The sequence below is a fragment of the Geospiza fortis genome, unplaced genomic scaffold (genome assembly GCF_000277835.1).
Source record: "Geospiza fortis unplaced genomic scaffold, GeoFor_1.0 scaffold171, whole genome shotgun sequence".
In the NCBI taxonomy this organism is placed as follows: domain Eukaryota; kingdom Metazoa; phylum Chordata; class Aves; order Passeriformes; family Thraupidae; genus Geospiza; species Geospiza fortis.
The window spans coordinates 1,554,634-1,578,211 of record NW_005054313.1 but is presented as its reverse complement, the minus strand read 5'-3'; the positions used below and the strand labels follow the sequence as shown (position 1 = coordinate 1,578,211).

Genomic DNA, 23,578 nt, shown 5'->3' with positions numbered 1-23,578 from the left:
GTTTTTATGCTTTTTAAAATTTAACTGTTTCAGTGAAAGAAAGAGACTAACTAAACAAAGAAAGAATCCTTAATCCAAACGCTAAAACTCTGTTTTAAAACTTTGAGAAAAACGCTACTTTCTTCCCACCCCCCCACCCCAGGAAATGACTCAGTTCTAGAGAGACATCCAGAAAAAAAATCAGCTTGTCTGTTAGTGTAAAAATCAATTAAGAAACCCCAAAATACGATATGAGCAGCTGGCTTGGCTGAACGTGTCTCCTAGCTGTGGTCTTCCCTTGTCTTGCCTGTTTCTCCTTTGGCCTCCTATCCCACAGCTGTATCTGCTCTGCTCCCTCTCCTTCCAAGTGCTACTTCTTCGAACAAATTGGTGCTACTGAGTCATGAAAAGGCCAGGCTCCTGCTCTTTCACCTCATCTCCTGCTGTCAGAAGCTCCTGTGGAGCTGCCTCTCTGAGCTCTCCTCCTCCTTCCTCAGCCACAGCCCCCAGCACAGGACCCAAAGTCATCTCAGTCCTGCAGGAGCTCAGGACACAGTCAGGGCTGCTGCCAGCAGACTACTGGGAACAGGATCTTCTTCCCAGTTTGTCCTGAGGCCATGATTTGCCTGTCCCAGCAGCAGGCTGTCTTAAGCAGCTCCTTGCTGGTTGTACTCCATGGATATATCCTTTAAGCCCCATGATTTTCAGGGCCTGATAAACAATGCAAATATTTTCTGTGATCACTACCCACCCAATATTTTCAGCCTTGGCCATCCATCAGCCCCACACAAGCCTGAGCAGGATCACACCAGTCCCTATGGATCACCATGCTCCCACACTGTGCTATGGCTGGCTGTGCAGGGATAGCTGTGTGTAACTCATGTAGCCAGCACTGCTCCACACAGCTCCCTTGGGAAGGGGCTGCCCTGGCCCATAAGAGACCTCTGGGAGCAGGCTGGGTCCATGCCAAGTTTGGCAGCTGCCCCAGCAGCTGTAGCTGCAGACCAGGGCAGCACATCGGGGTAATGGTCAGGGGTAATGAGCTTGTAGCAAAGTGTGAGTGTGCATCTGGTGAGGATCACAGGGCTGACTTCATTTCCTTCCTCCTGGCTCCCTTGCCATGCTCTGCCTGGCCATTTGGCCCAGGCCTGGCTCTTATCCAGCCGGTACCTAGTTTCATCAGGGCAGAGCCAGAGATAGCACTGGCTTCCCAAGGTGTGGGACAGCTAGTAATCACTCCAGTGAGCCTTTGTGAGAATATTTTCTTTCTCAGGAGCCACCAGGTCTCCCCAATGGCATCTGGAGAACATCCAGAACTGATGGAGCAGTGAACAGGCGCTTCCCTGTTATACCTGCCTGAACTGGAGACCACAACCAGTAAAACAGAGAGGAAGATTTCCATTCCCTTGGCCCATGAGACTCTCTTAAAAGCTGGAGACAGGAAACACTATCTGTAAAGCACTGATCAGTATTTGTACTGCAGTGGCTCTAGAGGCTCCCACTGACATCCTGCTCCTGTTATTCTGGGCACAGCCACCAGATTGAAAACAGTCCTGGCTGCAAAGCCTTTGCAGTTGAACTCACCTCTGTGAATAAACCAGACCTGCCCTACCAACAGACCTGCAGCTAAGGGCTTGGCTCTTCCTTTATAGCCAGGACCACCAGTGACCCTGTGGACCCTGCCCAGCCCATTCCAAGCCCAATCTACCCATTCCCAACATGCAGGATGCTACTGAGTAGCTGGAAGGACAGCAGCAAATCTGAAGGAAATGCAGTCACTTTCAGGCCTCCTTTTCCTCCCCAATAGCGCCTAATTTGATGGATGGTTTTACTCTTAACCCCACCACCTTTAGTAATTCTCCCAGGTAAGAATGTGAGACAAACATCAGAGCTGGGAGAGAGACAAGGACCTTGACTTAAGGTCACAGCAGGCAGGTCCACAGCACAGCCCAGTGCTGTACCAGGTCATCTGAAACTCAACCCTGTGCCCAGTCACCTGAGCAGCACCACCTTTCATGCTTTTTCTCCTTATGTTTAAATGACAGAAAAATTGTTTCATCAAAGTAATTTCCTGGGGTTTTCAACTTGGAATAAGAAGTTTCCAAACAGTGCAGACCTGCCTGTCTGGAACAGAGTGCTTCTTGTTCTTGAATGGTAAAGATGAAGTTAATTGCCAGGAAATGGAAACTGTGCTTTAATATCTTGGCGAAAGCATATATGATGAAGAGTTGTTTGCTCTGCTGGACTTGCAGTGTTAATAACACACATGTGTCTGCTGGACTCTGTGCCATCAGGAGTCAGCAGGCACTGGATGACCTGTGTGATGTTGGATCAATCATTAATCAAAACCCAGCCGAGCCCAGGACGGTGCAGTGAGGAGTTGGCTGGGACAGGCAGAGGGATGTGCAAAGGGGTGTGCAGAGGGATATACAGAGGGAAGTGCAAGGGGGTGTGCAGAGGGATGTACACAGGGAAGTGCAAAGGGGTGTGCAGAGGGATGTACACAGGGATGTGCAGAAGGATTTGCACAGGGATGTGTAGAAGGATATACAGAGGGATGCGCACAGGCTCTCCCCAAATGAAATGCTGCCTTCCATCCCTGCAGGCAGCATCAGTGTGAGCCAGATCCTGCACACACACAGACCTGGGACTGCCTGCATCTGGCATCCTTCTCTGGACTGAAGGAGGACACCAGGGCAGAAATACCTGACCTTGGGATAAGTCAAGTACATGCATCTTAATTAATAAACGTAAGAAAGTGCTTATCAGTCCCTCATTAGTAAAGATTATTCTCCAATGTCTGCACCACTTGCAAAACGTGGAACTGGCTGGGTTTGTTCCTCCCTTATTCTTCCCAGGAGGTATAGTGCAGTCAGCACTATTTAACCATTCCCAGGAAGAGATGAGCTTTCCTGAAAGGAAATCAGTGTTTCATCTCCACCCAGAAAACTCAGCAGGACTGGATAAAACCTGCACTCCTGTAAGTAAGCCCAGGGGCACAGCTAGTGAGCAAGGCTTGTACAAGCACTTTTGGTCCAGATGAAAGGTTCATGAAAAAAGACTTAAGCCTGCGAGTTTCCATACCTCCAGTGTGAAACAGAGGACGCCCAGCCCGGTTCTGCTCCCCCTGATCTCTTTCTTTCCCCTTGGTTTCCTGCCATTGTCTTTGGCAGAGCTAGGATGGCTGTGGGAGCCCAGGGAAAGGGGGAGTTTTCTTCTCTTGCCTATCAGAGCAATTACTTGTAGCCCAAGTGTAGCCCAATTATTTCCAGCTCAAGTGGAGCTCAAGTGTCCATATACACACAGACATGTGTGTACACATTTATACATGCACACACACCTACTTTAGATATATATTACTCCCTGTGCACACATTTTTATGGTGATCTTGGTCCATCAGAAAGTGTGTCAGACTCATTTCTGCCAAGCTCATGTAATTCCATCAGCAAGCATTCAACTCCCAACGTTTTTCCTGCAAAATGATGACACGGAAGGACAGGATGAACACACCATGGGACAGTACCCAGCCCAGTGCTGCCTTACACACATTGACACCACAACATGAAACTGGGGGGCAACGGGTGGCCAAACTGGTCTGATGGTTGTGTAACACAGCCTGTCACAGCTCAGCTCCTAATGTCTGTCCCCATCCAGGAAGGACTCGGAACACCTACGTGACTTTTGTAACAGTTGGCCTTTAGGCCAGGCTCTGGGCTCATCAGTGCACCTGAGTGCCCTGAAGCAGCTTGCAGCACCTCCCTCCCCTTCTAGCAAATCCTGAGAGTTCAGCCCCTGGAAGCTGTTTCATTTTGTGGCAGCAGCTCCAGTGCCCTCCAATGCCTGTACACACCATGTTTTCATGCCACAAACACACGTCCTTCCTGGGCTTTTCTACTGCTTGGGACACGCTGGGTGCTGGAGCAGGTCCCTGTAACTGTAGATTTTTATGCTGCTGAGGTTGGTTTTTCCTCCCTTTCCCATTCCTGGGACAGGCCAAGGCACCTGGATTTCATTAGTTTTGGTGCTCTGCTCTGGATGTACAAAAGCAAATTCTAGTTTGAGAAGAACTTTTTGCTTTTCACATCTTGCTTTGAAGAAACTACTGTTTAAAGAAAAATGTTTTCTCATCCAATGTCATCACCGGTAATGCTGAAAGGCTGCTTTCAGCCTGCTGGAAAGTGGCCTCAGGGAGACCTCAACACCTGCTAAAATCCTGCCCTGAGCTGAGGCCTCTACAAAACTCCTCCACCACAGTCCTCGTCAGCAGAATTCAGAGCCAGTCCATCACCTCAGACAGCTTACAAGGCATCTCTTCCTCCAGCCCCGTGTGAGAAACTCAGGTCTGAGGGACCCACCTGCAGCCTCACACAGCTGCCAACAGCTGCCTGCTCAGGACAGGGCTGCTGGAGCATGTCCTGGTGAGCCCAGCAGGATCCCCAGCTTGCCCGCTCCATGCAGGGCTCCATTCCCGTGCACAGCTCATCCTCACTCCTGGAGTGTGGGAGAGACCCAGAGCTGCCCACCCAGGGAACAGAACACCTCTGTGCTGGTGCACTGAGGCCAGGTAAGAGGTTAATCCACCTCATTGCTATCACTGCCAGCTCCAAATCTCTGTACGAGGGGCAGGTACCACACTCAACACATCCACAGAGGCATTTTCTCACCCACCGGGTGGGGTCACCCCCTGGAGAGAAATCCAGCCCAGAGAGGGCTGGGGATGGGAAAGGGAAGGGCAAGGAAGAAGGGGGAAATCGTGGAAGCAATGGTCCCAGCAGGAAACCCTGATAAGAAATAAGTCATGAGAACTCCCTAGCCATGATTTGCTCTGTGAGAAATATCCGCTCTCAGCATTGCCAACCCGGGCGTTTTCTTTAACATCCAACACTCAAACTTTCTTCATGCCTGTACCAGGCCTACCTGCTTCATTAGAAAACCTGGAATTTCTGAATCATCTGTGATTTCTCTCCCTGTGACAGAGTGCCTTCTGATTTCTATTATCCACTGCCCAACATGATAGCATGAGTGGGGATTGCAGGCTCCAACATGGTCCCCTTGAACAAAGAATAAAATAATTCCTTATCAATGCTCAGAGCCCCAGCCTGAGATGAGCTGTGCTTTTTGCAGTGCTTGGCTCACTACTTACTGCTGTCATTCAGAGTCCAGCCCCAGAAAACCTCTGTGGACCTTGAAGACTGTCAGACAAGTTTGCTGCAGGTGACACAGCAGGTGAGTGTTCCTCTTTCCTGTTGTCACCGTGCAGTCAGCAGCACAGGAACAGCGTTGGATCTCCAGCCCTGCAGGGGTCCACCTCCCTGGGGAACCTGGCTCTGCATGTAACTGCTGGAGAGGAACAGAGAAAGTACTACTGACAAACACTGCAGAAACAACGTGATACAGATGTGAAAGCAAAGCTGAGAGCCAGAGGCTGCTCCTGTGGTGAGAGTCATTCCCATCCTGTGGAGTAGAGTGTGGAGCAGTGGGATCAGGGAAATGCTGTCACTTAGCAACTGCATTACCACAAGAACCAGAACCAAACTATCTGAAGTGAGAAATGTCACTATTTTTTGGTGCAGCTGTGCCCACATGCTGGAGCAAAGGGAAGGGATTTGAGTCCTGGGATGCTGGTGCCACCCACACAGCCAAGAGAAGGGCCCTTAACAGTAAACAAGGGAGTGAGTACCGCAGTGGTGTTCCTCTTAGGATGTGAGTCCCACTACAAACTGAAACAATTTGTCAGAGGAATCAGCTCATTCAGGTTCTGAGGCACTTCACTTATCCAAACCCACTGCTTTTTATCCTCAGAGTGGTAGTAAATGGCAACCCATTCTCTGTTTTAAAAATTCATTGTATTGGACACTGCTACAACTGTGTTTGGGAGGATGGGTCACATTAAATACATCCCTTGTTCTTCTACACCCTGCAATGCACAGACAGAAAAGAGGCATTTTAATAAAAGAATAAAGATCACTTGTTGGGTGGCTGGCCATGTCCTACACCAGGCAAAGTTTTGTCTTGTCATAATACATTCAGAATGAGAAAACACAACACTGAGATTGTGGGTGCTCAGAGTCATTAACTGATAGATTTGATTCTTACAGCAATATATTTTTAAGCAGGGGTGGGTGGTCATCAGCTGAGGAATTCTCCTAAGGTGAAAAGAGGTGCCCTTCCTACCTGCCATATGGACACCAACCCATCCTCCCCCAAAACCAGCTCTCAAGTCAGGAACCAGGCTGGAAAGCAGAGTGTGGTAGAGAGGAAAAAGCTCACTGTTCCAGCGGGTCGTATCACCCATAGCCCCAGATATCAACATTTTCTATAATGATTTTGTTTTTCATTTCCTTACTTTCTGTTTGTGAAAATATCATCCTAGAACAGGGATTTAGGATTTGTGCTTACAAATAAAATAGACTATAACTTGCCTAATGGGAGCAGTTTAGTTTTACACAGTTGTCTCTTGACATGTTTACACAGCTGGCCAGATACCATTAAAACATATTTTCTCAGGAGGCAGTGTGGTCTAGTGGAATGAGCATGGGCCTAGCAGTCAGGAACTCCCACGTTGTAATTTTGGGTCACCAGTGGTTTGGTTTCGTGCACAGAACCATCCAACCCCTGTGCATGTCAGCGTCCCAAAATGACACCTCATTTGGGAGTGTGGTGCTGAAGATCCACATGGGGATCTTTGGGAGAGGATCAGAGCCCTGATGTGGCACCCAGAGTGAGAAACATACAACTAAAGACTGGAGGGATGGATTGGAGATGATTCTGCATCTTCACCTCTGGTGGGTTTGGCTTAGGCAGTCCCTGAGTCAGAAATGATGCACCTGACATGGTCCTGTGCAGGCTGTCCTGGTCCAAAGTGAGATCACCCATGAGCACTCATCCATGAGCACTCTTCCCAGCAATGAGCACAACTTTCCTGGAGAGACCCCCAGAGCTTCGCAGATCCTTAGTGAACTGGAAAAGTCAACAAGCAGCAGAGCTAACTTTTAGCTCAGGAATATGAATGGCTAAGAACCATCAATTTCCAAAAAGCTGATGAGCCTATCAAATATTACATCTGAATAGAAGATTGCACAACAATAGAATTTTAAGTACCATGGAATGACTGGTTCTAGTTCTAGCTCAGGCGGTTAAAAATCAAATAAAACCTAAACTAATGTAATTTATCATTGATAGCTCAATGACACGGATCTAGGGCCTACACTATGACACCACTGAACTTACAGCCTTCCTTCTTAGATTCCTTCAATCCAGGATACTTTTGCCACAGCATCAAGGTGACAGGGTAGCCTTCACATCTGTCCTACAAACTGCATGGACACCAATCCATAGTTCTGGGTGATGATCACGGAATTAATCCTATGCGAAAACATCTTAGCTGTTAGCCAAATTGTGATCTTACCCATTAAAGATCCTCTTTGTTTACTTCTCCCACTGGTCATGTCTGGTAACTGCTGTGTTTGTGCTTGACTGCTGTTAAAAAGGGTTTTATTTGATGGGATATTGGAGATTCTCCAGCAAAACAATGTTCCAAATCAGGCAACAGCTATTGTGCTACATCAAGATGGTCTCTCCTTTCTCAGTGTCTCAGGGCCTGTAATAATAAATAGCTTGCAGAATTCAGGGACTGGCTATGCTGACAGACTCTCTCTGGGCTTTTGTCAGCAACCTCAGGGGGCTTTTGTCAACAGCTTGAGTCATTTTAGAGGAGAACTGGTCTGCTCTTTAAAGGATGGGTGTGAGAACAGCTCAGCAGCAGAAGGTCTGACAGGTGATGTGGCACAGAGCACTTTCTCAGGGTTTCTGGATATGGGGAAAGTATGAGTCAGGGGGTGAGGAGATGGTTACAGCCTGAGTCTAATGGCCATGGATGTTCAGCCCTGGCTCAGCTCTGCCTGGACCTTTTAACTGGCTCAGGGTCAGTGACCACGTCTGGGTCTTCCTGCTTCTCTGACCCTGTGGCTGTGCTGAGGGCTGGAGCTGACCCCACTGAATCCCAGGAGCACTGAAGGTGCAGCACCACACGGACCTCCTGGGAAAGCAGAGCTCTCCCCGGCTTGAGACCTGGCCAGCCAAAGCTGTGTCCAGCCAAGGATGGAGACAGCAGGACCTCTTCCCACAAACTCTCTGACAGAAGATGTCCAACTTGCCCATGCTGCACACTCACAGCTCTGCCTGCAAAGCCCTGCTGTGACCTGTGTGATTCAGCAATCACACCTTCTCCTCCTCCACTGCTCAGCTCTGAGTCTGATGAGGAAACAGAAGAAGCTGGGAACCATTTCAGTGGCATTTCTGGGCACAGTTGAGAGAAGTACCATTTTTACCTCAATTTCATAGGTGACAGGGAATCAACAAATCTGACAAGCAGCATTTAGTTTCTCAGAGAAACGTTTTCTCTTCTGGATGGCAGACTTAAACAGCAAAGAAATTTGTGCCTTGAGGGTATCTTTAACCCAATTTGAGAACCTCCTGGAAGTCAGAGTTATTAATGGACTCCTTGCTGGAAGATCACCTCCAGTGTTTTAAATGGCTGTGAAACATGCTCCTGATGGGAGAACAAGCACAAAACCAAGAGGAAAACAGGAATCTGTTATCTGATATTCCCACCCCTGCTCATAAAGTTTTCTTTTTCAGTGCTGGAGTCTTGGCTGGTGTTAAAAAGAGTCTTGTAAAATTGCCTTGACACCTTATCACCATTAGTACAAAAATCCACCCACCCTTCACCAACACAGTGGTGCAAGGGACAAAATGGGGATTTTACAAACCTGTCAAAGGAAATCTGTTTCCAGGACTCGACAGTTCTGCAATGAAGTGTTGTGTATCTATAGTGATCTATAAATACCAAACGTTACCTTTCACTGGATTCAGATTTTTGCCTTTTAGTAGCCTTATTTATATAATTGACACTTGCTTCAGTGGGTTTGCTCCAGTATTTCATTACCAGCTGATATATCCAGGTCAGCCTTGGCAGGTTAGTGCAGAACCCCACTCCCTCAGCAGGGTCTGAAAATTCAGGTCAATTCACATAACTTTGATGAACCTTTAGAACTAAAATGATTAAAGTGACAACTTCCATTGATTCCCTGCTGAGGTCTCCGACCTTAAATCACAGAGGTCACAAAAAATATGTGAAGAATCTAAATAAACTCCTATTCAGAACTCCATTAGATTAAGCATCTCTGTGCAGGGGGGGATCAATATGGCTTAAAGGAAATGCACAATGCTTTACAGTTTCTCAATAATTAAAACTTCTCATAGGAATTTCACTGAATACATTTTTTTCTCAACCTCACCAAATGCAGTTTTTAAACAGACATGCAAAGATACCTAAGCATCAATTCTGCAAATTTTTCACAAAACTGCAACCATTTACTTTCAGGGTTTCATAGATTAAAATTGTTCAGTCAGAGGGCTTGGTAGTTTTCCGTGCCATATCATTATGGATGTAAACATTCAGTGCTTGAGCTTTGTGGGTACAGTGACAAAGATCCCTTCCTACGTCACCAAGTAAATCATCAGGCAAGAACTTCTCCTGACTACACAGGACAACCACGATGACACATGGGCTTGGTATTGAAGAGGCCATGACTCCTTGACACTGCACAAAATCACTGTACTAGCCCAGACTTTCTTTCACTCTAGCATCATTTTTTCCTTTTTGGAACAGAAGCTGAGCAGGAGCTCTGGTGGGCTGAGCAGACACACACTGGAGAGCATTGGGAGGAGGCCCAGGAATGCAATCCCACCTCTGCAAGCTCTGCCAAGGGGACACTGTGGGGAGGTGACAAGCTGGTGTTTCCAGGTACCTCTTATGCAGGTGAGCTCCACATCACTTCCATTTCCTAGAGCAGAGCATGCTGCAGCAAGCTGACTCCATCACATCCAGGGACCAGCCTGAATTACCTCAACCAGCTCTGACTTTTCAGAGTACTCTGCGCTCTCTTGGTGGCTGGAGAAGGCAGCAGCAGGTAACTAAGCAGAAGAAGGATGGGAGACATCCATTAACAGTCCCATTTTAAAATGAAATATAATTTAATTCAGCAGCAGCAGCACTGTACAGCGTTGCCTTCTGATGACTTTTGCTCCAAATTATGTGAACCAGAAACAATGTTACATTTGTTTGAATGTGATTTGCATGGGGAAGGAATCCCACAGCATTTACAATACCTCTGTGGGTCAGACTTTGGTGTCCCTGGTCCGTCACATCCAGGAGGTGCTGAGGAGAGAGGAGGGCTGCTGCTGGGACAATTCCACTGGACAAACACCCCCACTGAGTGGGCAGTATTATTACCCAGCCTTTGTCCCCTGCTACATGCCCTGCAGTGAAGGCAGTGGGCTGTGTTTACAAGCGCCAGGGCAGTGTCTTCTCTTGTGTGTTCATTTAGCAAACTGGAGACTCGGACAACAAAGCAAACACCAACTCAGGTCTTCAAAATCCTTGTTCCTCAGTGGCAATGGGTCTGTCAGGCCAGTAAGTTCAGTGCTAAATGGAAAATAAGTATCCTGTGATTTTATTTTGTAGACTGAAGCCACTTTTCCATCAGGGCCACACACAGAACTGCACTGAGCTCCCAGGGAAGGGTCATTAGCCACAGCACAGCCAGGGATGGGCAGCGACTGGGGAGGCTCTGAGAGCCACCCAAAACATGTTTGGGATGACAGAGTGCACCAAAGTAGTTCAACCTTGCACTGCTTCTTGTTTTCAAAAATGTTCCAAGTATTTAAAACTTCACCTTCCTAACTGCAAAGAGGTGCTCGCTATTTTTAACAGGCAGCAGCAGGACACCAAAGTGTTGGGGGATCTCCAGCAAGGGGTGTGTGTACTGGGGAAAGCTCCAAAGCTGCAGTGGGGCTGTCCTCTGTCCCCAGGCTCTGCTGCACAGCTGTCACTGCAGTGGTGTGTGTACAGCCCATACACTTTTGTCTACAAAAGCCATGGCAATGCACTTCTGCACTTCAGCATTGTCCAGGGAGAGCCTAGCAGTGACATTTTTTTCAACTGGGTCCCAAATGGCACATTCTGTATATCAGTATTTAGTGCCAGTCTATAATTAGAAGATAATTTTTTCCAGAGCTAATGAAAAGATGCCCTAGCAACCCCTGGATATGATCCCAAGTCCATTAATACAGCTCAAGTGATTCCATTTCATTTTATGTGGGACAGACCACAAAGTTTGAAGAAACATGCTGCCAAGTATTTTCAAGCAGGAATATGCTGAAACTTGGTAAAAAAGGATAGAAGAATTCATCCTGCATCTGTCCCTGTTATATACAACTTGGAGAGCAACTGGGAAAATTAAATGAGTAATACCTCCTGAACTATGATGGTATTTTGATAGAAATAAAGCTAAGAAATAGCTCTGATGGAAAAATAAAGAAAAATGTATTTCTATCACCATAATGAAGACTGGACCTGTTGTTATGATTCATTAGTGCCAGCTGACAGAGGCAAAGATGGTGAGTGTAGCAACACAGTGAGCCTTAGCTGCATTTTATCCCTGCATGCAGCCTGGACAGATTTCTACCACAGTGTCCTGCTGAGACCATCAGTGACCATCAGCCACCAAACATGTGGCTCCATTCCACATCCAGCATCTCCAAACCCAGATTCCACACCAAAATCAGCACTTCCCAGCACTCCACACCCAGCTGTCACCACAGTGCCCAGAAGTACACTTGATTTAGCATGTGAGAGAACAGCTAATGATGACCCACATGAAAGGAGTGCTAGAAGGGATCTTAAAGCAGCTCGACCACACTGTACCCTGCTTGGCAGGGGTGCAACCCCATTCTGTGTGTGCCTTTCTGTTTGGATAATGTTCTTCAAAAGCAACTACAAACCTATTAAACTGCACCGGAAAAGCAGCAAAGAGCTGCCAGGATGAAAGCGGCTGCACTTCCAAATGGGGCTCAAGGTCTGGCACATGCCTGCTCATCAGAGATGCTCACCAGCACCTGAGCAAATGCCAGGAGAACATCACTTCATTGAAAACTCAATTTTCACAGCAAAACAGCACGAATGGCCCACTTTCACTGAGCAACCTGTGTCTCTGGGATGAGCACACAGTGAGCAGAGCCCAGCAGAGCAGGGGGGGCTGGTGGCTGCCTCTGATTAATCCCATCCCAGTGCCCCAGTTCCCTGCCAGGGCCCAGCAGAGCCCACGCCTGCTCTCCACAGGCAGAGCCCTAAACATGGAGTATGAGCTGTGGAAACGCCACCTACCCCATGCCAGGAATGCAGGCCCTGGAGCACAGCGTCCTCAGCTCCTGCCATGGCACAGTCACCAGCTTTTTGGATTCACGAGCAAGGTGAGTCCTGCTCACAAAGCATCAGGTAGACAAAGAAATAACAATATAAATGCAATGAAGACCCACAGTGAAAGGCAAATGTGCCTTGCATAGGCAATCTGAAAAGGTCACCAGCATGTTTGTGGCAAGGATACAAGTATTTTTTAACTTTGAACAATGAGACCAAAAGGTAGACAAGGAAACCACTGTGATACCACCCCAGGGAGTGAATAAATACTGGCGCAGACCATGAATTAGCTCCAAACCAATTGTGCTCTAATGAAATCCTCTACAATACAGCCACCAATGCACACACCTCAGCGTCATCAGTAGAACAGGCTGTTAATTAATGTTTTTCTGGAACACTTTTAAAAGTTGAGCTCTCAAACTATCATTCCTCTCCTGCTCCCTCTGGACAGCCTTTACAAGACAGATAAAAGAGGAACATCCTGTCCCCAACCACACAGCACTGGAGGAGATTTCAAAGACAAAGATCAATGCCTCATCTTCTGATTTTTGGCATGGATCTTATAATTCAGGGTTACTTCTTACTTGAAAATTCCCAACAGGACATTTTACTTATTTACAGAAAGACAGGAATTAACAACAGCTCATGACATTTTTATTTTAATGAAATTTAAAAAGGCAGTTATTAGTTATACATACACACAACTGATTCTGTACTTGTTAGTCATAAATATAGAACATTCAGAAGTACAAAATACACTTTATCCACAGCACAATTTCACATCAATATGAAGAATTTAAACAGATATGTAACCAAGTGCCTAACAATGACAGAAGCCCATTTTTGGAGTTGTTTCCTTTTTTCCTTTCCCTTTCTTTTTTAAAGACCATTAATCTAGACAAAGTAATCCGTGCCCACAGTTATCAGTTTCATGAAAAGCACTCTGGTTTAGAGTAGAAGTCTAACCTTTTAAAGACAATTAGATGCCATCACCTTTTCTCTGCTCCATTAACAGCAACAAGCCCAAGCCCACATTCTCTTCTTCTCACAGTTAACAACTGTGAAAAATGGGGCTCTGGCAAAAATCACCTGAAGCCAAACTTGAGCACTGCCAGGAAAAGTGAAAATATCTGAACTAGAAATTAGTCCACTCGATACCTTGCAAACAAAGAGCAACAGCAGTATGACACCAATAAGGCATTAATGACAAAATGGCTGTATTATTCTTGAAAAAAGAGTACACCTATGTATATAAAAATATATGTCATAGCAATTGGGTAAATCCAACACTATTTAACACTGTGCCAAAAGTAATTAAGAGTTAAAAAGGCAGTTCTGCAAGAAGTATTTACAGTTTCATACTGTACTTCAAAAGAAAAGAAAAGGCAACAAAGCTACAAATGGAACTATCTGGTTAAAGCATCACTGTAGGTACTGCCAGTAGCACTTGTACAAGTAATGTGATGGAGTCTTGGATTGTTCTTCTGAATAAATGAATATAAATATTTTAGTATCTAAAACTGTCTCAGTCTATATGTCTGCTCCTTGAAATAACTCACCCAGACCATCACTATTTGCAGTTTCCTGCTCCATGAGTTTAAAACCCAGAAAATTCAGTTTCAAGAAACTGTGTTTGCAACAGTTCAATCAGAAATCACAGCTTTATTTCCAGCTTAGAAAAAAAACCCACAAAAGGAATGAGAAATCCACCACCTATGAAATTCTGGAAATTGGAAGCCAAAGTGCCAACAAAGCTACACCGACAGCACGTAATAAAAACATCAGCATTCCCAATGCACCTTATAACTGCAGCTACAGGGTAAGCTAAGTAAGGAAACACAAGATACAGCACAGCCAAGGCTACACAGCTCTGTCAGCCACAGCACCTGGGGGGCTGTTGGGGAGGAGCAGGCAGGGACACAGAGGGGCCAGGGCAGAGCCCTGCAGCACGAGCAAAGCCTCACCTGCAGCAAAGCCTCACCTGCAGCAAAGCCTCTCCTGCAGCAGTTCTGCCTCAGAAGCACCAAATTGCCAAACTTGTGGATTGCTCCCTCCTCGTGGCTGGGAATGGCAGCCCAACACCTCCCACCTGGGCTGGGGGAGATGGAGGACCAGGAATGGCAGAGGAGCAGGGCAAGGGTGGAAATGCCAAGAGTAAAGCGCTGGCTCAAGATGGCACAATAGAAACAGCTGACTGGGAAAGCCCAAACCTGGCACTGCCCACACTGCCCTGGACAGAGCAGCCATCACCTTCCCTCACCAGGAAGGAGCCCACAAGGTGAGGAGCAGTCCATGCTCTGATCCCTCACGCATACTGACTTCAAAAAAACAACAAGAAAAAGAGAGATGTGCTTAAATTTCTTCTAACAGTGCACTTTGAAGTGCACAACCAAAATCTGTACACGGGAAGCCTTCTTCAGTAGTAAAAAACCCACAACACACTGAGGAAGTTATCATTGCTGATGTCAGGAGAAAGAAAATGACTTAAAAAATCTTATTTTTAAATTGAATTCAGGAAGTAAAATAAACTATAAATATACTCAGAGCAGTTTGCTGGCTCAAATAAAACACAGGAACAGCACTTTTTAGCTGAATTCATTATTCACTTTATGGAAAAATTTATAAAAATTTCAGAAAAACTGACATTTATCATGTCAAGCATCTTCTGTGGAGAGACACAAACTGCTCATCTACTGCTCCCTCCCTCATAAGCAGCCCCTTTCAAAACCCTGCACAGACAATGAGCACCTCACTCACTGGTGCAGCATCCAGGCACCTCTTAAGAGACACCAGTGAACTTTACAGCAGAACTTCCTTTGCCTCTCCAATTCCATGAGCAGTCATTCATTTGAGCAGCATGAGGGGAAAGGGGGATGGCTCCAAGAGAATAAACATCCATGTATTTAAAAGCAAAGTGCATAAGCACATGGCTTGCTCACCTAAGATGGTATTTTCCATATCTCTGGGGGAGAAGAGATAGGAAGATTTTTGCTTGTTCTCAGTGTGATTTGGTGAGGCAAGTGCAGGCCAGGAGATCCGAGGCCTCTCCAGTACCTCATCTAGAGATATACAAAACTGTCCTAAAAAGAAAAAGACTCCCTAGCCCCACTTGCACATAGGGTAAGAGATTGGTCCCAGATTTGGTGAGAGAAATAGTAAGGAGGACTCTTCCTGGCTACTGAACATGATATGCTGATCTGGGACAAGGCTGGGACAGCCCCATTAGTGCCACCCATGTCCCTGGGCCAGGCTCACCTGAACCCTGCCTGGCCAGAGCAGGGCCTGCCTGCTCCCCAGGATCCCACCCCAAAATATGGACTGTGGTGCTGTGCACCCTGTCCCCATTCAGACACACCCCAGAATTCGAGAGGGGCTATGAGAAGGTAGAGCTTAATCCTGTGAAGTCTAAGAATGGCTGCACACACTGAGATCTTCTGGATGGGGGCTATGCCCTGCGGCTGTTCTTCCCAGGTCCTTCATGGCCCCTGAATGTCCAAAAGCTGAGGGAAGCTGCCCCTTCCTCCTCTGCACCCAGCCTCAAAGGTTATGAACAACCTGCATGCAGGAACTCGGGGCTTTGTGAGTGATTCTTTGTGTTCCCATCCCAGAAGAAACGATCGGGATAAAATCCTTACAATCCAACCTCTGTAACTCATCATGCACATGAAATACTGAACAAAACGATTCCTACCACATCTCTCATGAAGACATATGGCAGGTGACTCGCCCAAGAGGAAGGTGATTAACTTACCTCTCTGGAAAAGCATACAGCATTCAGAGCAGTCAAGAGTCCTCAACAAACCTGGTATGCTGAAAATCCCATTTTTAACAGAAAAGGGTTAACAGAAGCATTTACTTGGGAATCCAAGCAAAAATTCAAGTTATCACTGTGTATGCAGTGGACAATAGTCCAATCAATACCCATATACCAACTCACTTTAAAAAAATTATACACTACAAAACCATCTCACTGCTTGCAGCAAATGAGCTTGAACGATTTCCTAGTAACAGCCACCACCTTCCACTGTTAAAATGTGAGGTTTCACAGTATAAAAAGTACTTCACAGAAAGGAAATGCAGCTAATATAGAAAATGCAATCTCAATGTGTTTACAGTCATTTTTTAAGAGGCAATATTTTTGGGAAAGCAAGAACAATAATAATTAAAGCAGCCAGTGAGAAATGCACAAGGTTATAGGCCTCAATTCAGTGCAAAACCAGACTAATAGCTTATGTAAGTAAATGTTTGTTCTGAATAGAGAACCACCTGAATTAAAAGTAAGAACACCTATGTGAAGTGATGGAGACTCCCACGATATTCAATTCCTTCACATACATCATCAACCTTTTCAGTACACTCCAGAATGGACCCTTTGTAAAGGCAAAAGAAACCAGTACAGGAAATCACTTCATACAGCACAAGATATACATAAAGTACCAAAATGTACACACATTCAAGTTTAAGTTAGAAAAGGCAGAGCTGAATCTTCTGGTGAGAGAGGCCTACATTATGTTGCTTTATCTCAACATTTAAAGTGACCTAAAACCTACAAGAACCAAAGAAAACAGAATATTGTGTCTGCTTCCAGAAACTTAAGCTTAAAGCAAGGCATCGAAATTGAGCGGTAGGCACTGTAACGAGACATGACCTTACCTTTTCTCTGTTAGTCTTTGTTACTTTGTTATCTATTGAAAAAATTACCATTCAAAGGAAATATTATGCATCATTCACATTCAAATATTTGAGACTCAGAGATTTGTTTTTTAAAAACAAGCAAAATTTTTATCTCTGAGGTAGATGACAATAAAATAAAAAAAAAAACAATGGAGCTGTCAATGAACACTAACAAGTGCTGGAGCTCCTCTGTTGGCACTGGTGCACCCCAAGGAGGAGAGAGCAAGCTCTACACCACTATCTGAAATGTGAGAAATGTGTCTTCTTGTTTAGTAGCTTCTACAGAAATGCAACACAGAAAAAGCAGCGCCAAAATTACACTGAAAAGGCCTTGGAGAAGAAGAACTTCCATTTCTGCTTCGCAAGCTACTCGGAAAATGGTGGAAACATGCCCAGGTCAGCAAAATCTTCAATGTTGTAATTGCCAGTACCCTGTGTGGGATCCCCAGGCATCGGCAGCATGTCCTGCACGATAAGGAAAAACCAAAGTGAAGTCTCACTTGCCAACACATTATCCAGACACAAACTGTTTCCTGCTCATCTTCTCAGTGTAAAACCAGAAAAGGCCAAGTTTAGATAAATAAGGTGAAAACCAGACCTGTGCAGAGGGCTGGGCTAAGGTTTAAGTGCTACTTATATTTTGCTGGAGTGTTTCTGAACAAAAAGTGGGATTTAAGCAAGGCAGAAGTTTTGCTCCTCTGAAATAAAACACATTTGAACTGCCTCCTATTCCTCCCAGACTGAGACAGCTCCCCTTGGAATGGGAGGTACATATGGAGAGCAGCAAACTCTCTGGTTTCACTGCATGGGGAATGTACAACATCTCACACACAGAGCTCCAGCTGTGTCAGGAGGCATTTGGGCAAGGTCTCACTTCCTACCAGCACTCTCTAGGTGAACACTGCTCTGTGGAACACCAAGACCCCAGCTAAAAAGGTGCCCAAGCAGCCTTCACGAATGTACAGAGGCAGAGGAAATAGCAGGAACTTCCCAGGAGAAATGGGATTTTGTGGTAATTGCTCTCACGTGTCTTGAGCCAAGTGAGGTCTCTGCAGGAGGCTTCAAAAAACACTCAACCTTTCCTCTCAGCTGGAGACTGAAGCCACAGGGAGAAGATATCCCTTGCTGGGAAAACCCGAGTTTACACTTGCTTTTCCTGTCAGTCCTTACAATAATAAACTCTTACCACAAAGCCAAGTCTTGCCAGGGATGGCTCAGTATCCTCACAATAAAACAAAACCAAAAAACAAGTAAGAAAGCTCACAGGATCTGCTCTGCGAAAGAACTGAGAGCTGCTGCATACTGGAAAGTTCCTCCAAAATAAAACTGATTAAAATCCATCCAAAATCTTCACAGCATCCTTGCCAATGTGGTGAGAGAGACTGTGAGCACAACTGGCAGTGTCTGAGCTGCCAGGGTCAGCCTTCATCTTCTGACCAAAACTTGGACTCTTTTGATGTTTTCCCACATTCTCTCCCAGCCAAGGGGAAGCTGTAGCTGCTCCCTCCTGTCTCCATTTCCATCTCTGAAGGCATTTCTGCTGCTGGGGCCTCTGTGGCAAAGGCTCCTCAGGCACAGATCCAGCAAGGTCTCCTCTTGAGTCTGCCTCTCTCCCTAAGCCCAGCTAACCCAGGGCTGACTTTGGGCACAATCCAAGCAACTTCTTGGAGGCCTTTAAACTCATCCAAGTTTCTTATCCCATCCAGCTATTTTCCTAATTTCCTCCAAACACACGCTCACCTCCAAGAGCTCTGCAGATGAGCCCAGCTCTCCTTTTATCCCATGGTCTTCCTTGCCACTAACTTCATGAGAAATTTGTTAAGAAACAAGCAAGACACTGCTTGGAGCCCCATGTCTCTGCTGGCCATCAAACCATGCTGCCTTCAGCTCCACTGGAATTACCCTGAATATCCTCTTGGAGAGCAATTAACCTTTGCTAACAGAAAGAGATGCAACAGACCAATCTTGCCTGGGCCCTGGGCTAAGAGCACGCAGACAGGCAGTTATTCCAGATGAAGGGCTGTTGTTTGATCTTGTGTGAAAGCAGTGGTTCATCCACACAGGAATATTCCCATGCTCACAGACCTTCTGCAGTGTTCTTGCACACGAGCCCAGTCTTGCAGGTGAATTTACTTTCCAAAAGACAAGGAGGCATCCCACTTCTAAACCTTGCTTGGGGCTTGAACTGTCTTTCCTGCATTTGTCTGCATTGTTTTCTTGTAAACTGTCTTCTTCATGTAATTTAAAAACCAGTTATACAAGGACAGATATGTTATTAGTCAACTTATGAAGTCCAACTCTATAGTAGGACTTTGCTATCTGTAGTCAAGACTCAGAATTATAGTTAATTAGATAGCTGAAGGTGATTGTTTACCCCCTATTGGATATCTGTCTGGGTTTAACCTTAAAAAAAAATTGTCCACTCTCTTCTGTGCATTATCAGACTCCTTTCCTGCTTGAACTGTCAAAGAGAATGACACTGATATCTAACTGAACTTGAGATGTCAGAGGCAAGCACCAGGATAAGAAAAACACTTCACTTGGGAATACTTCATGGCTTCTCTGCAAAAGATGAAAGCCCAAAGTATAGGGTGCAAAGAGAAGGGAAAACAGCATTCTACATCAGCAAAGATGCTGCTGTGTGGCAGGAACCCAAACCACCTCAATAGCTAAGGGCAGCTAGGAGCAGCGCAGGGCTATGGCAGCACACAGCAGCAGGGAAGGGCTGCAGGCCCTGCTGCACCTGATCCTCAAAGGCCATGGCTCTAACTCAGAGCTGAGAGGTGGTCAGAGGGACCCTGGGCTCACTGCTCACCTGGAACACCTCGGTCTGGTTGGGCTGTGGGTGTGAGTGCTGGTCGCTGCTCTGCTGGTTGTGGTGCTGGCTCTGCCACTGCGACCACACCTCGGACGGTCTGCCCTGGAACTGCCCGCTGCTCTGGCCACCTTCAGCTGCAAGAAAAGGCACAAGTCAGAGAGCAGCTCCTCCAAAACATCTGCCTCTCTGGGGTAGCATCCATCAGTGCCTTGATTTGTAAAGGAGCCTTGGAAAAAGGCCCTGGGTGACACCAGCCCTGCGAGGAGGAAGCTGGACGGAGTTTCAGCCCCAGAGCAAAGCTCAGGGCCATGGCTGCTCAGCCATGAACTGCCCAGAGCAAAATGCACAGTGAGCCAGGCACTGCAAGACAATTTTCAAGCATCCCCCATCATTTTTTAATCAATAAGGACTATTTTTCATTTCACTTGAAAACCAAACTTCACCATCTGAGAGCTGTTTCTCTTCAAAACACTGAATTCTAGTGGAGCAGTGGCTGCACAGTTTGGTACTCATCTAAGAAGCATGTAAGCAGATCCAGGATTTTTTTAAGCAGATGTAGAAACAGTATGATCGACAGACAACAGACTTGTTGATTAAATACAGGCATTGCTGGACTGTCCTGTCCTCCAGTGATACATCTGCAAAGTGATTTACTTAATATACAGTTCATAACAAATTATTATCCTGTCAATATGGTGATACTCTCCTAAAAGTCTCATGCCATTTACATTTGACAGAGTAACACGAATAGCAAGGCTTCATTGTAAATACAGTTTAAATGATGATTTCAAGGAGATTAATTTCTTCTAAATGGTCCACCAGAAAAAAAGCCTATTGCCACACTTTAATTTGGTTACCTATTACACATACATTTTTCATGAGTACAGTAATACTTAAGCTGGACTCATTTTACCTTGCATTTCTACAGACTGCCACTGAATTATAATATTTTTGGATAATTTTCCATTCCTTAGTTACAGTATCTCCTTCTAAGAACTAGCATTTTAGAAAGCTTGCCACCAGGCTTATGCTTTTCCTCCAAATAGTTCTTCCTCTTTTTTCTTGTTAATGTTTTTCTCTATAAGAGCTCCAGCTATTTTTGCCTGTTTCCCTCTCACAGCAGAGGATCAAGCTGTGCATGTCTGGTTCTTCCTGATCACCAGCATCCTCTGCCAAAGGTGCCAAATTTCCTGTGCCAAACTTCCACACCTGTGTTATGCCAAGTCTTTGATAGCCAGGCTCAGTCATATCAAATCAGCCATTACTCACAGTCATGACTTCAGAAAATACAGACACACTTATTTAACCCAATCCTTTGGCCACCAGCTAAGCCATGCAAAACACATAAAGGGAAGGTTTTACAGGAAAGTAAATACGCTGCAGTGATGCATTTCTATCACATCCCAAGTAGATGATTACAGTTCTTCCCTCACTGACATTACCACAACCAGTAACTCAGCTGACTCAAAAACCCTGCAGACATTTTAAGAGCCAAAATAAAATTCATCTAAGTTCCCCTTTAAAAGCAAGCTGCAAGTTTGTTTTGTTTTATTTCCCCTCAGAACAACACATTGAAATTAAGTGAGTGAAGCAAATGATGCTTCTTTTCAGCAGAGCAGCTCCTGCCAGCCGGCGCTCGAAGCCGCTCGTCTCCGTCAAGGCTGGGTTATTAATAGCACCCAAACTGATGTAGGTCAGGAGATGTTTCTCATTAAGTGAAAGGGTTTTTGCCAAGTAGCTTAAGCCTGAAATACAAGGCTGTCTCATAAACAAATGTACAATGCCTGGTGGAAATGAAAATGGAGGGAGGAATAAGCTGTGTGGGAAAAGCTCCATGCCAATGTCCTTTTTCTAGGCACAGGTCTGTGCTAGGTTTGTTCCCCAGGGACAGGGGCACACAAAACACATCAGCACAATGCTACCCGTGCCTTTTGGGATTGCACATTATTATCACCCTGTGATATTTTCATGGAATCCATTATATATTTTAATCTTGAATATTTTTCTTCTGGTGGAGCACAGAAAACTTACCAAGGGGTTACCCTACTGGGTCACAGTCTGAAAGCCACCAAATTAGCATGTAATAGGAAAAGAAAACTATTTCAAAACATGGCACCTACTCTGATTAGGTTGATAGCACTGGGGGTACAAAATAAATCCCATTTTCAGCCAAACTACAACATGCAATCTCAGTGGAAGGGGACACCATCATGAAGAAGATGATAAAAAATGAAAAAAGAAAGCATATTGAACCAGTTGACCACAATTTGGGAGGACAGTTACTGGTCATATAAGCAAATTTTGAATCTTTCAGGATACCATTTACTGGGGGGGGGCGGGGGGAAAGGTTCCCTCATACCATAAAATGACAATATTCTGAAGTGTGTTGGATGTGAAGGAGATGGAGCATGGAGGTAATAGGTCAGTTCTGTCCTCTCTACTCAGCAGCAGAAAGCAAAACCCTTTCACCACGTGGGCTTCCCAACTGACTCACCAGAAGAAAAATAAAAACCAATTTTTACTGATTAAATATTGGAAGATTTTTAATGAAGTTAATGCTGAAGAATTTCATTTCTACATGCATTTCTGTGTTACACCACTTAAAACTCACCAAAGCCTGCACCTCGGTTTGCTAAGCTGGAGTAGGCATTCCCACTTGGAGAAGAGGTGGCTGGGCTGGACAGGGGGCTGTAAGATGATGGGTCAGCTGGGTAGGTGTGACTCGTTCCAATGCCAAAGGGAGACGACTGAGCCTTGCCAGACTGAGATGGAATTTGCTGACGAACAAAGCGTAAAAGAAGGAAAAAGTTTTATTGTTGGGGAACAGCACAGCAGAATCACTTTTTACAACATAAAGCAAAGACTAAATAAACTCTGTGGATGCCAACAGGCATGTTTCTCCTGTCTCAGCTGTATTTCATTTCTGTCCAAGCCAGGTTACTGCTGCAAAAGGAATAAAACAGACCATAAACCAACACCTACAGCTCTCCTGCTGATTAGCTCACAGGTACTCTGTATCAGAGCTATTTGGAAAACCAGGATTTCTTTTACTGCTATTATGAGGATTAATCTCACACTCAACAGGTATGAAGAATTCATCTTTATTTTCCAGGTGTATTGATTTTGCAGTGCCACAGTGAAATCAGTTATCTGCATGGACATATTCAGGTCTCAGATGACCAGAGTCTCCAGTGCTTGGGACTAAAGGGCCAAAGTTTCAAAGCTAATGAGCTGCTTTGTCTCCCTGCCTATGAAATACAGACAGCAGTTACTTTGCCTTGTAAAGGGTGAATCACCAAGTCCTGGCAGAAGGGAAGAAACAGTCTAACATTGCTTTAATTGGGTAGCTGAGTTAATTCAAAAGTACTAAAATCCAGCTTACTGTCATCTCACCTACGTAACAGCTCTGTCAGAGTATCTCCCAGAATGTTACACAAGTGGTTGAACACTGCAGAGGCTGCTTTGAGACATGTACAACTGGTGCACTGGGACTAAGGGAGTGAAGTGCTCCATCCAAAGTCATGGAGCACAGACAGAATACGACTATAAACCATTTCCCACATGATGAGTAAGTCCAGCAGTCCCAAGAAAAACTCACTGCCTAACCAAGCCCACAAACAGAAATTGATAGGGTGATTACATCTCTAGATATCTGTAATGATGTGCATTGTTACTGGCAATCAATGCATACAAAGGAAGCTGCTCTTCCCTGGAAGAGAGGGACAGGGAGCAGAATGAAGCTCCCACAATCCAAGAGGAAAAGGTCAGTGACCTGCTACACCCCTCAGACACACACAACTCCATGGGCTGAGCAGGATCCAAGCAAGGGCACTGAGGCAGCTGGC

The 23,578-nt window shown here is 45.5% G+C and overlaps 1 protein-coding gene across 2 annotated transcripts in view; it reads right to left on the bottom strand.

Annotated features, from left to right (window-relative positions):
• Window positions 1-12,873: 12,873 nt before the first annotated feature.
• ARNT2 (aryl hydrocarbon receptor nuclear translocator 2) overlaps window positions 12,874-23,578 on the bottom strand; it is a 77,832-nt gene continuing 67,127 nt past the window's right edge. The window contains exons 18-20 of one of the 2 annotated variants that reach the window (XM_031055855.1): window positions 22,345-22,510; window positions 19,731-19,867; window positions 12,874-17,380 (exon numbers count right to left, since the gene is read on the bottom strand). In XM_031055855.1, coding sequence (XP_030911715.1) covers window positions 17,282-17,380; window positions 19,731-19,867; window positions 22,345-22,510 — 402 coding nt within the window. In that variant the 3' untranslated portion in view covers window positions 12,874-17,281. The remainder of the gene's footprint in view (window positions 17,381-19,730; window positions 19,868-22,344; window positions 22,511-23,578) is intronic. The other variant, XM_005419603.2, reaches the window with a different exon arrangement.